A 12,477-nucleotide genomic window follows, 5' to 3' on the forward strand; every position below is an offset into this window, starting at 1 on the left:
AACGAGCCCCACCTATGAGCATGAAAAGATCAGCGGGTGTGACCACGCCATGTTTCGTGAATTACGGGGCCGGACGAAGTTCGCCCCCTCGGACAACTTCATGTGTCGCGTACGTGAAATCTGGCATTCTAACAACTTCATGTGTCGCGTACGTGGAATTTGGCATTCTAAGTTGCGTATGCATTTCGACCAAAAAAATAAAAAAAATAAAAAGAAGTTGCGTATGCATATTCCAAATTCTGATAATTAGAAGAATATCATATTCAGGCAGGTGCTGGTCCCCCACGCAGCCAATATTCCCATTTTTAAACGTCTCTCTATGCAGCTGGTCGAAAAATATAATGTTATCTTCAATGTTTATCCTTTCTCTTGATGCATTGGAATAGAATTTTACGTACGGTCAACTCCGTTCGTGATTGGCAAATTATATATTTATTCTACCAAAGTTGAGATATTTGCTAACCCAATCCCAAAGGCCTTTTAAGCCAAAATTTAGCATTTCCGAAGTTCCTTAACCCAATCTACTCCCTACAAAGCCAAAGCTGTTCGTTGCTCCGCCGAGGATCGCCGGCCGATGCTCGCCGAGGGTCCGCGGTCGACAAGATCGTGCTAGATCTATGATTGGAATGACCATTTTTTTCCAATTATTCAGAGATGTGTTGGAGGGAAACTTGGCTCCTCCCAAACGACACTTTGCCATTGCCACCATCTTTGCGTCAACAAATACAAGTTCCTTTCTCTTATATGAGCGAGCTCGAGACAATTCACCGCATCTTTAGCTTCACGTCACGAAGACATAAAAATAGAATAAATACGACCACGTGTAGTCTTTTCTTTTGTAATTTTGTATGACCACGGCACTGCCCCGTTGGCATTACACAACATGGTCACGGAGTTCTGTCGTAAGAATAATAACATGGAGAACTAGACATTCGCGAAGCAAACGAAAGCGAACAGGAATGGACGGCGATGAGTCTTTTTGCTTGATTGTGTGGTTGAATTCCCCTTCCCTTTCTCACCAATTCGTCTAACCATTTTTCCCTCGCCCTTCCCTTCGGATCGAAGAAAATCCCATCTTACCATATCTTTGGTCAAAACACGATTAAAGGAACCGACCGCGGCGGATTGACAAGTGATGCGAGATACTTTAAGATCCATTTGGCGTGCGAAGCCGAATTAGGAAGGACGCGTGGAATTTCGTGAACGGGGCCTTGCTCGCAAGGTAAAACTTGGGGCGAAATCTAGTTCTGATGTCATGTCCAATCCGAAACAAACCGTGCGTATAGAAAAGAACATATAAAAATGTTTGGTTTTACTCGAGTTTAAACACTTATTCCAGCAAGATAACTAGATTTATCTCGTAATTTGCAAGTAATCGGATGGCGTAGGCAATTTCTTCACCGCCAAAATAACAAGCAATTTCTGTGAAGGGTAGTTTGATCAGCAACTACGAGCGGACTAGACAAAATCAAGACGAAGACAAGTCGCAGCTTCTCTTCTAAAACTCTTTTTTTTTTTTTTTTTTGTGGAAAGCCGAAGCATTCCCATCATAATAAACAACAAAATTAAATTAAATTTCTCTTGTGGGATAATTTTTCTATTCAATCAAGGCAATCACATCATTTTAATTGAAAAGAAAATTTAAAAGATCATACGACGTGCATGCGATAATTTTTTTGTTTTTATCAAGCATGCGATAATTAAGTCGGGTGAATAAAAGATATTATACCCGGAAATCTCTCACGTGCACGCTAGGATAATTCTTTTTCAAAGTAAATTATTAAAAAAAATTAAAAACCATTCTCTAGAAAAAAAAAATACAATAATAATACAGAGTCCAATTTTAGTTTAAGAACTTTTCTTGATAAAATTTGAAATATCTCTTATCCTCCTACACGTTTTTTTTTTTTTAGATACACATCCACAATTGCATATTTTTTGTCTAACAATGTTTTTTTTTTTTTTGCGCAACAAATACAAGTCGTGGCCAAGAACTAACGAAGAAACGAGACGGTAGATCCTTAAAAATTTAAACACCACGTTGTTCGATGAACACGAACATCGTAATTGATCGATTATAACACCATAATTGTATGAATCGATACAAAAGTATGTTCTCGCTTTCCATTGGAGGTCCCTTGGCACCGTATAATTAATTTAGGCCGGACCTAACTACGTGACTTTGGCATATCTAAACTAGTGCCTGGATCCCCATTAAAGAATCCTGCGAGAAGAAGCAAATAATGGCCAAATGGGTCAGGTGCTTGTTCCGAAAGGTAACGTCAACTTGTTGCGCCGCCCGGTCAGCAACACCATTACTGTGACTTGAATCCCGTGTGCCAATCGCAAGTCTCCGTCATTTATGGCATAGCCCTATTAATTGAAACAATCCTGCGTTTTCTCCAAATCTATCTAGGAATTTTGAAAATTGTTGCTATTTAAAATCATTAGTTAATTGATAATCCCATAAAAAAGTAATAATTTTTCCCCGTCAGACACCAATAATCTCACACCTGCACCAATGACCCAAAAGTCACTTATCTTAGAGGTTGCATGTAACTACGCTTTAGGTCAATGTCGAGTATTAAATGTCATGTAAGGATAGTATTTTCGAGTTATTTGCGAGACCGAAAAGAAATTTAGGATATTGAGTACCACAGAAAAAGAAATTATAATTCTTCTTGTGGGGTTATTCATAATTAAGAATACCCAGATGAGCAAATAAGTAATGTGATCGCCATTGATATAAAGCGAGACCGAGCAATTTACGTTTGTGATGACGTGTTCATGCGTCAACCTAAATTTCATTAGTGTAGAATTAGACGTTCTTGAAGGTGACCTTTTTAGGTGATTCGAGTCATCGTAGCCTATTTTTAAGTGTGTACCAACGTAAGGTTGAAATCGAAGCGATGTAGCTCATTAAGTGTTTTTGTTCGAATTTTAGTACACGAGATCTTGAGGTTAATTTGAAACATCGTCATCTGAACATAAAGCACGCACGAGATTAAAACGCAGAATAGCAAATCTAGTATCTACCCGCATGAATAGCGGAAATTCCGGGGTACAATAGATTAGTAACAATTTCCTAAAACAGCGGAGAGGGCGACGCAGATTTCCCAACTTCCAAATCCAATCGAGTCATATCGCGGGACGAACGCGTCCGGAAACAACGGGCGTCGCCACAATCACGATCGAATCGGGGAGATCGGTTGCGATCGGATATTGTTAGGCGGGCTCAGTTCTTGTTCTTCAAGAGCATCATGCGCAGCTCGGCCACGTCGATCTCATCGGCGCGGTTCTCGGGCCTGTAGTACCCGGTCTTCGGGTCGGGCACCCACGAGACGCTCTCGGTGGATCTGGCCATCCCCTCCCCAGTTTTCTTCGACATCACGGCGCTCCTCGTCGCCCCTGTTTTCGCGAAGCTGGAAGCAACCCCTTGCGATGCCGCCGCGTACCCGCGCCTGCACGAGTATCATGCAACGCGTTAAGCAAGATAAACATGCAAACAAGCGCGAGGAAAAGGTCCAAACTTGAGTTTAGAAACCAAGGGGAAGGAAACGGAGGAAAAAGGACGCTCTGTTTACCCCTGTTTTCGAGGAGAGAAACAGAGACCCATCATCTAAAACGAGGAGGGGAAGCGAGAAAACGCGAAGTACCTGGCAATGGAGGCGGAGATGCCGTCGACGAGGGCGGCTGAGAAAAGCTTGGCGTTCGAGAGCGAGCGAGCCATTGGGTTGACGGTTGCACGACGAATCGAAGGAAAGAGGGGTTTGTCTGCCGTTTCTGGACGCTGCGCCGCTGAAGAAAGAGTCCTTTTCTGCAGGACCGAGAGGGAGGGAAGCTGCTTCTTGGTTTCTGGAAACTCTCTCTCTCTCTCTCTGCGCTAAAGACGGGTTGGAGAGAGAGAGGGGGGTTGGCCAATATATATAGAGAGGTGGTGGGAGACGCGTTGTGAAGGAGGGTGCGAAGCGAAGGGACGGGGAAATAAGGTCCACAGGTTGGGGCCAGGTCAAAGACGCCTTTTCTGCTTTGCCCACTAGGTGACGTAGAGCCGTCTTGTGGATTTTTTTCTACTTATTTAATTCGTTTGCATGGATCCAAAATTCGAGCAACTTTCGTAAGAAAGCCAAAAAAAAAAAAAAAACTGATTTTTTTACTTAATGGCCACTTACACATTTTTATTTATTAAATACTATGCAAGTAACTTGATTTAAAACCCCATGTTAAAAAGAGAGAAAATTTCAAATAAGTGTCCGAAATGCCCTCGTTTTCTCAAATAAAGGTTTCAAGTGAATATTATTTCAAATAAGGATCTAAAGTGCTTTCATTGTTTCAAGCAAGAGTTTAAAGTGTATAAATAAAGACTTGAAATGGCCATGTCGATCTGAAAAAATGGCATCTCACCAATTAGTTAGGTGCATTTTCGTCATTTAACTTTTTCTCTCTTTTATTTATTTTTTTTCCGTTTTTTCTGTTTTGAAAAAAAAAAAAAAGGAAATATAGGCGCCGTTATCCGAAACAGTCATGATCACGTCGGACAATTATTTGAAATAAGGATAACTTCAAGTCCTTATTTGAAAAAATGAGGACACTATCGGGCCCCTATTTGAAATTTTTCTTAAAAATATATTTTCTACTATCGTTCTTATATTTTTCAGCTAAAAAAATAAATAGGCGCGTGATACAAATGAAACAATTTAGGTAGGGGGGGAGTATATTTTATGTTAATCTGAGGATACTCAAAGAATTTTTTTTTTCTATGTTAGAGGTCGTATATGACTACGCTTTTGGTTGACAAGGCGAGTTGATCAATTGCGACAGTTGATTCATTTGGCCAGCGTCGTATATTAAATGTCGTGACATATTTACATGGCCAAGATTAGGGGTTTACCTTTCCCTAGGGTTTTTCTTCGCCCCTGCTGCCACTACTAACCCCTACCAAAACAGACCTTCCTAAGGGTCACCCCCAGTCCTCCCCACCCCCCCCCTCCCCGCCCCCAAACCCCCCGTGTCTAGCTCCTTTTCCTTCCCCTCCATCTATTTCGTGTCTGTTTCTTTAATTTCTCTATCTTTTAGATTTTTCGTTGATTTTGTGGACGATGCGGTCAACATTTTCCATGAAAGCAAGTTCTGAAGTTTGAAGCGTGAGTGTCTCGAAAAATTCTGCTTTATCTGAATATGCTCGCTCACTTCGACTCGGGGTGCTTATTCTAGATAGTTAAGCACTGCATAAGTCTCGATGTTCATTTGCTACTATCCTCAGCAATCGGCTTATCCGAAAGTGATTTTACGATCGATTGTTATCTATTTTGCAACCCTTCTCTTCCGATCTAGAGTTGGGTCTATATTTGGATGTTCTTCCTTCCTTCCTTCCAGATATGGAGATTGATATGAGATTTACAAATATTTTTTATGTTCCTTCAATCTTTGGATGTTGTTATGGTCTTTATATGGCGATGTGTTGGGGACACCGAATCTAGGTGTATACCGCCTTTTGACAAAACCGTAGTTACTGGAAAGGAATGTGCTCATTAATAATAATAATATATCTGAGATTCAAAGATCAGCCGTTGTACGAGCTTTCATGCTACAACATATCCGTATTTGAAGAATGGATCCCGTCTTTGCAAGCAGTACCAAGTTGATTCATTTTTCAAATTTTCTTATTTTACTTATTTTGTCAAATTCACCTTCTTTTGTCATGTGAAATGAAGATTTTCATTCCGATCAAAAAGAAAAATATTTACATGGCCATAGTAAACGAAGTACAAGGAAAGTACTTTCGGGTTATTTTCGAGACTGAAAAGAAATTCAGGACATTTACCATAGAAAAAGAAATTGTAGTTTTTTTGTGGGATTGTTCACAATTAAGAATACCCAGATGAGCAAATATACAATGCGATATTGATATGACAGCTAACAATCCCGCTACGAGGCGAGACCGAGCGATTTATGTTTGTAATGACGCGTGTTCATGCGTGAACCTAAAAGTGGTTGCATTGGTGTAGAATTAGATGTTCATGATGGTGACCCTTTTAGGTGATATGAGTCATCGTGACATGTGCTTAAGTCTGTACCCAACTAAGTTTGAAATCGAAGCGATGTAGGGAATTAAGTTTTTTTGTTCGAATTTGAGTACGAGATCTTGCGGTTAATTTGAGATATCATCATCTGATCTGAACATAAAGCGCGCATGAGATTAAAACGCAGAATAGCAAATCTAATATCTATCCGCATGAATAGAGGAAATTCCGGGGTTCGATAGATTAGTAACAATTTTTTAAACGGCGGAGAGGGTGACGCAGATTTCGCAACTTCCAAATCCAATCGAGTCATATCGCGGAACGGACGAGTCCGGAAACGATGGGCGTCGCCACAATCACGATCAAATCGGAGAGATCGGTTGCGATCGGATATTGTTAGGCGGGCTCAGTTCTTGTTCTTCAAGAGCATCGTGCTAAGACCGGGCACCCACGAGACGCTCTCGGTGGATCTGGCCATCTCCTCCCCAGTTTTCTTCGACATCACGGCGCTCCTCGTCGACCCTGTTTTCGCGAAGCTGGAAGCAACCCCTTGCGATGCCGTCGCGTACCCGCGCCTGCACGAGAATCATGCAACGCGTTAAGCAAGATAAACATGCAAACAAGCGCGAGGAAAAGGTCAAAACTTGATCGAACGAGTTTAGAAACCAAGGGGAAGGAAACGGAGGAAAAAGGACGCTCTGTTTTCCCCTGTTTTCGAGGAGAGAAACAGAGACCCATCATCTAAAACGAGGAGGGGAAGCGAGAAAACGCCAAGTACCTGGCGATGTAGGCGGAGATGCCGTAGACAAGGGCGGCCGAGAAGAGCTTGGCGTTCGAGAGCGCGCGAGCCATTGGGTTGACGGTTGGACGACGAATCGAAGGAAAGACCACCCACGCTATGCACGCGACTACTGCGAAGAAGTAGACAGCCCCGCTGAGGTTTGACTTATTGTAAAGCCATGAGAATGCTAATGCCATCAGTGCACTTGCCACTTGGTTCGCACTGTGGGCAATTGCACATCCCCTCGCGCGCAACTTTATGGGGAATATCTCTGCAGTAAAAACTGAAGTGATCGGACTGATTCCGACCGAGAATGAAGCCACACAGAATGGGCCATTTCTCGGTTGGAGTCAGTCCGATCACTTCGGTTTTTACTGCGGAGATATTCCCACGAGGGGATGTGCAATTGCCCACGTTGCGAACCAAGTGGCAAGTGCACTGATGGCATTAGCATTCTCATGGCTTTACAATAAGTCAAACCTCAGCGGGCTGTCTACGTCATTGCAGTAGTCGCGTGCATCGCGTGGGTGGTCTTCTTCATGATAATCCCGGGAGACGCAAGGGCGGACACTCGAAGAAATGGGGCAACTGTCATTGGCTGGGCTATTGGTGTCGGTGAACTTCACATACATTTTTTGTGGATAATCTTGGAGAGCAGGCAATTTCCGGTGCTTCTATGGCCACGTCCCACACAACAATTCTTCCTGCTTTAATCTTGAGATAAACCAGCTAAGAGATGCATGATTTTAAGAATCGCAAAGTAGCATCATACTATGTCACTTCTACGAAAGTATTCTTCAATGCTGTTATTTATCTTGAAAGATCTATAGTGCCGCTTCTATTATTGACATGATCATAGCAGTTCTGTTTCCTGTTCAATAAACTGGGTGTAGCAATTTTTGGATCAATTCAGACTGCGTGCACTTCTTCTTTCCGAGTACCATGAATAGATTGCTTGTCGATTAACCTTAGCTCCTTTTCAGATTATTGCAGTTTGAGAAAATTGATCTACTGGACACGTTATCTGTCAATAAGCTCAGTGTACTAAGTGTGTGATTTTCACCCCTCTAGCTAGGTTTATCACGCCGAGATTGGAAACTTACTGTTGGGGTTTGTCACAAATTAGGTCATTTGTTAACCGCACTTAAAAAGATTTGTTGGGGACCCCGGCCTGAAAATGAAACAGATCAAAGAATTTTCTTGTTCCATTAGATAGAGGTTGAGTGATCTATATGGCAATACGCTCCTGATTCTCCAAGCACGGTCTCATTTGGGTTCCTAGGATACAGTGACAAATTTCTTGAATTTCATTTAGGACATCTATGGATATGCCCCAAACACCATCTTATAGAGATGCTCGGTCCATAACAGGTGCCGATGGCAAGTGCATTGGATACATTTCGTGGTCATTCTTACGGAGCTAAGCAATACCACATGCTTGTCTGCTGCTTCTGGGCGCAGCGCCGCTGAAGAAAGAGTCCTTTTCTGCAGGAGCGAGAGGGAGGGAAGCCGTTTGTTGGTTTCCGGAAACTCTCTCTCTCTCTCTCTCTGCGCTGAAGATGGGTTGGAGAGAGAGAGGGGGTCGGCCAATATATAGAGAGAGGTGGTGGGGGACGCGTTGTGAACGAGGGTGCGAAGGGACGGAGAAATAAGGTCCACAGGTTTCCCGCCAGGTCAGAGACGTCTTTTCTGCTTTGCCCACTTGGTGACGTAGAGCCGTCTTGTGGTTTTTTTTTTTTTACTTATTTAATTCGTTTGTATGGATCCAAAATTCGAGCAACTTTCATAAGAAAGCAAATAAAAAAAAACTCATTTTTTTACTTAATGGCCACTTACACATTTTTATTTATTAAATACTATGCACGTAACTTGATTTAAAACCCCATTGGACCAAAAAAAAAAAAAAACTTGATTTAAAACCCCATGTTAAAAAGAAAGAAAATTTCAAATAGGCATTCGAAATACCCTCATTTTTTCAAATAAAGATCTCAAGTGAATATTATTTCAAATAAGAATCTAAAGTGCTCTCATTATTTCAAGCAAGGGTTTGAAGTGTATAAATAAAGACGTGAATACCCATGTCGATCCGAAAAAATGGCATCTAACTAGTTAATTAGGAGCATTTTCGTCATTTAACTTTTTCCCTCTTTTATTTATTTTTTCCCTTTTTCGATTTAAAAAAAAGAAAAAAATATATATAGACGTCCTTATCTAAAACAATCGTGACCACTTCAGCACTTTATTTGAACTAATGACAACTTCAAGCCCGTTTTTGGAAAAATAAAGACACTACCGTGCCCCTTTTTGAAATTTTTTCTTAAAAATATATTTTATGTTATCATTTTTATATTTTTCATCTACAAAAAATAAATAGGCACAGAAAACAAATGAAACAATTTAGGGCGGGGGAGTATATTTTATGTTATTTTGAGGATACTCAATGAAGTTTTTTTTTTTCTATGTTAGAGGTCGTGTGACTACACTTTTGGTTGACAAGGCGAGTTGATCAATTGCGACGGTTGATTCATTTGGCTAGCATCGTACATTAAATGTCGTGACATATTTACATGGCCAAAATTAGGGGTTTACCTTTCCCCAGGTGTTTTCTCCGCCCTTGCTGCCGCCACTAACCTCTACCGAAGTAGACCTTCCTAAGGGTCACCCCTACTTCCCCCCGCATCTGGCTCCTTTTCCATCTCCTCCATCTGTTCCGTGTTTGTTTTCTTTAATTTCTCTATCTTTTAGATTTTTCGTTGATTTTGTGGACGGCGAAATCGATATTTTCCACGAAAGTAAGTTCTGAAGTTCGAAGCGTGAGCGTCTCGAAAGATTTTGCTTTATTTGAATATGCTCGCTCACTCCGACTTCGGGTGCTTGTTCTAGATAGTCGAGCACCGCACAAGTCTTGAGGTTCGTTTGCTAATGTCCTCAACAATCGGCTTATCTTAAAGTGATTTTTATGATCAACTGCTATTTATTTTGCAACCCTTCTCAGTTAGTTCTAAATTTGGATGTTCTTCCTTCCGGATCTAGAGATTGATATGAGATTTACAAATATTTTTCTATATTTTTTCAACCTTTGAATGTTGTTGTGGTCTTTATATGGTGATGTGTTGGGAACGCCGAATCTAAATACGTACCGCCTTTTGACAAAACCGTAGTTCTTGGAAAGGAGTTTATTGACGTGTGCTCATTAATAATAATAATCCGAGATTCAATGATCAGCTGTTGTACGAGCTTTCATGCTACAACATATCCGTATTTGGAGAATGGACCCGTCTTTACAAGCAGTACCAAGTTGATTCACTTTTCAAATTTTCTTATTTTACTTATTTTGTCAAATTCGCCTTCTTTTGTCATGTGAAATTAAGATTTTCATTCCGATCAAAAAGAAAAATATTTACATGGCCATAATAAACTGAAGTACAAGGAAAGTACCTTCAGGTTATTTTCGAGACTGAAAAGAAATTCAGGACATTTACCATACAAAAAGAAATTGTAGTTTTTTCGTGGGATTGTTCATAATTAAGAATGCCCAGATGAGCAAATATACAATGCGATATTGATATGACAGCTAACAATCCCGCTCCAAAGCGAGACTGAGCGATTTATGTTTGTAATGACGTGTTCATGATGGTGACCGTTTTAGGTGATCTGAGCCATCGTGGCATGTGCTTAAGTCTGTACCCAACTAAGTCTGAAATCGAAGCGATGTAGGGAATTAAGATTTTTTGTTTGAATTTTAGTACGAGATCATGAGGTTAATTTGAGACATCATCATCTGATCTGAACATAAAGCGCGCATGAGATTAAAACGCAGAATAGCAAATCTAATATCTATCCGCATGAATAGCGGAAATTCGGCGGTACAATAGATTAGTAACAATTTCCTAAAACAGCGGAGAGGGCGACGCAGATTTCGCAACTTCCAAATCCAATCGAGTCATATCGCGGGACGAACGCGTCCGGAAACGACGGGCGTCGCCACAATCACGATCGAATCGGGGAGATCGGCTGCAATCGGATATTGTTAGGCGGGCTCAGTTCTTGTTCTTCAAGAGCATCGTGCGCAGCTCGGCCACGTCGATCTCCTCGGCGCGGTTCTCGGGCCTGTAGTACCCGGTCTTCGGGTCGGGCACCCACGAGACGCTCTCGGTGGATCTGGCCATCTCCTCCCCAGTTTTCTTCGACATCACGGCGCTCCTCGTCGCCCCTGTTTTCGCGAAGCTGGAAGCAACCCCTTGCGATGCCGCCGCATACCCGCGCCTGCACGAGAATCACGCAACGCGTTAAGCAAGATAAACATGCAAACAAGCACGAGGAAACGGTCAAAACTTGATCGAACGAGTTTAGAAACCAAGGGGAAGGAAACGGAGGAGCAAGGACGCTCTGTTTACCCCTGTTTTTCAAGGAGAGAAACAGAGACCCATCATCTAAAACGAGGAGGAGACACGAGAAAACGCCAAGTACCTAGCGATGTAGGCGGAGAAGCCGTCGACGAGGGCGGCTGAGAAAAGCTTGGCGTTCGAGAGCGAGCGAGCCATTGGGTTGACGGATGCACAACGAATCGAAGAGAAGAGGGGTTTGTCTGCTGTTTCTCGACGCTGCGCCGCTGTAGAAAGAGTCTTTTTCTGCAGGAGCGAGAGGGAGGAAAGCGGTTTCGTGGTTTCTGGAAACTCTCTCTCTCTCTCTCTGCGCTAAAGATGGGCTGGAGAGAGAGGAGAGGGTCGGCCAATATATAGAGAGGAGGTGGGAGACGCGTTGTGAAGGAGGGAGCGAAGGGACGGAGAAATAAGGTCCGCAGGTTGGGGCCAGGTCCAAAGACGCCTTCCCTGCTTCGCCCCACTTGGTGACGATGACTACGTAGAGCCGTCTTCTGGATTTTTCCTTTTCACTTATTTTATTCGTCTGTTTGTGTGGAGCCAATCTTCGAAAAACTTCGCGAGGAAGATATTTGAAAATACTATGTACATAACTTTATTCAAATTGAGCAGAGCATTTTACTTAGGGTTTAGGTAGCGTGGTTGCTAGTTTGCTTTGATCGAGTCTCTTGGGTGGGTAAGAAGAGAATTTAATTAATAACGTGGGAACGAGGGTCGTTCGAGAACAAAAATCGCGTTGTCAAAAAATAGAGATGCGAGCATAATTGATATGAATATGTAAAGTGACTTCCTAATATAAATTTAGGCATTGCTCATTTGAGTGGCATCTCCGACCAAGCGTGCTCGAGACCGAACCTCCTAAAGGTTCTATACCCATGCCCTACCTAAGGTAAAAAACAAGTGCATGCGCAAGCGGGTCACTTTCATTCCTTATCATTTTTCATAGATTTTTCTATTAAAAAAACAGATCAGTGCATGAAATAATTTTGGGCCGGGAATGTACTTTATGTTATTCTAAAGAAACTCGATGAAGTTTTTTTTTTCAGTTGTGGGATAACTAATCATCACTTGTTAGGATTTGTGTGGAGTTAATAGATTTTTCATAATACTTGCAGTACTACCTGTATTGCGACTGAACATAGTTTCGACGCTACGAGCGCGAAGAAAAAACAAACACACTTCTTATCGGTTTTGAATATTCTTCGTTCTCCAATCTGTGGAAACAATAGAATTGAGAAACTTCTCGTCGGATTCCCGTCAAGTAAGGTCTTACTAAACGTGCTTTGAAAAT

General features: G+C 41.9%; 2 protein-coding genes across 3 annotated transcripts; both read right to left on the minus strand.

Annotated features, from left to right (window-relative positions):
* Positions 1-3,007: 3,007 nt before the first annotated feature.
* LOC115750219 (protein SENESCENCE-ASSOCIATED GENE 21, mitochondrial-like) lies at positions 3,008-6,875 on the minus strand. 2 transcript variants are annotated; one of them, XM_048272861.1, is made up of 3 exons: positions 6,802-6,875; positions 6,494-6,598; positions 3,008-3,356 (listed from the first exon to the last, which is right to left on the minus strand). In XM_048272861.1, exons 1-3 carry the CDS (start codon positions 6,873-6,875, stop codon positions 3,236-3,238), a joined length of 300 nt encoding a protein of 99 aa, XP_048128818.1. In that variant the 3' UTR covers positions 3,008-3,235. The 2 variants fall into 2 exon arrangements, with proteins under 2 accessions (XP_048128818.1, XP_030543288.1); XM_030687428.2 differs by lacking the exons at positions 6,494-6,598; positions 6,802-6,875 and adding an exon at positions 3,657-3,880 and having other exon boundaries at positions 3,008-3,461.
* A 3,716-nt stretch (positions 6,876-10,591) lies between these two features.
* Positions 10,592-11,517, minus strand: LOC115750220 (protein SENESCENCE-ASSOCIATED GENE 21, mitochondrial-like). The gene is made up of 2 exons (XM_030687429.2): positions 11,275-11,517; positions 10,592-11,070 (listed from the first exon to the last, which is right to left on the minus strand). The coding sequence occupies exons 1-2, from the start codon at positions 11,346-11,348 to the stop codon at positions 10,845-10,847; spliced, it is 300 nt and encodes a 99-aa protein (XP_030543289.1). The 5' UTR covers positions 11,349-11,517; the 3' UTR covers positions 10,592-10,844.
* Between the last annotated feature and the right edge of the window lie 960 nt (positions 11,518-12,477).

The sequence above is a fragment of the Rhodamnia argentea genome, chromosome 1 (genome assembly GCF_020921035.1).
Source record: "Rhodamnia argentea isolate NSW1041297 chromosome 1, ASM2092103v1, whole genome shotgun sequence".
In the NCBI taxonomy this organism is placed as follows: Eukaryota; Viridiplantae; Streptophyta; class Magnoliopsida; order Myrtales; family Myrtaceae; genus Rhodamnia; species Rhodamnia argentea.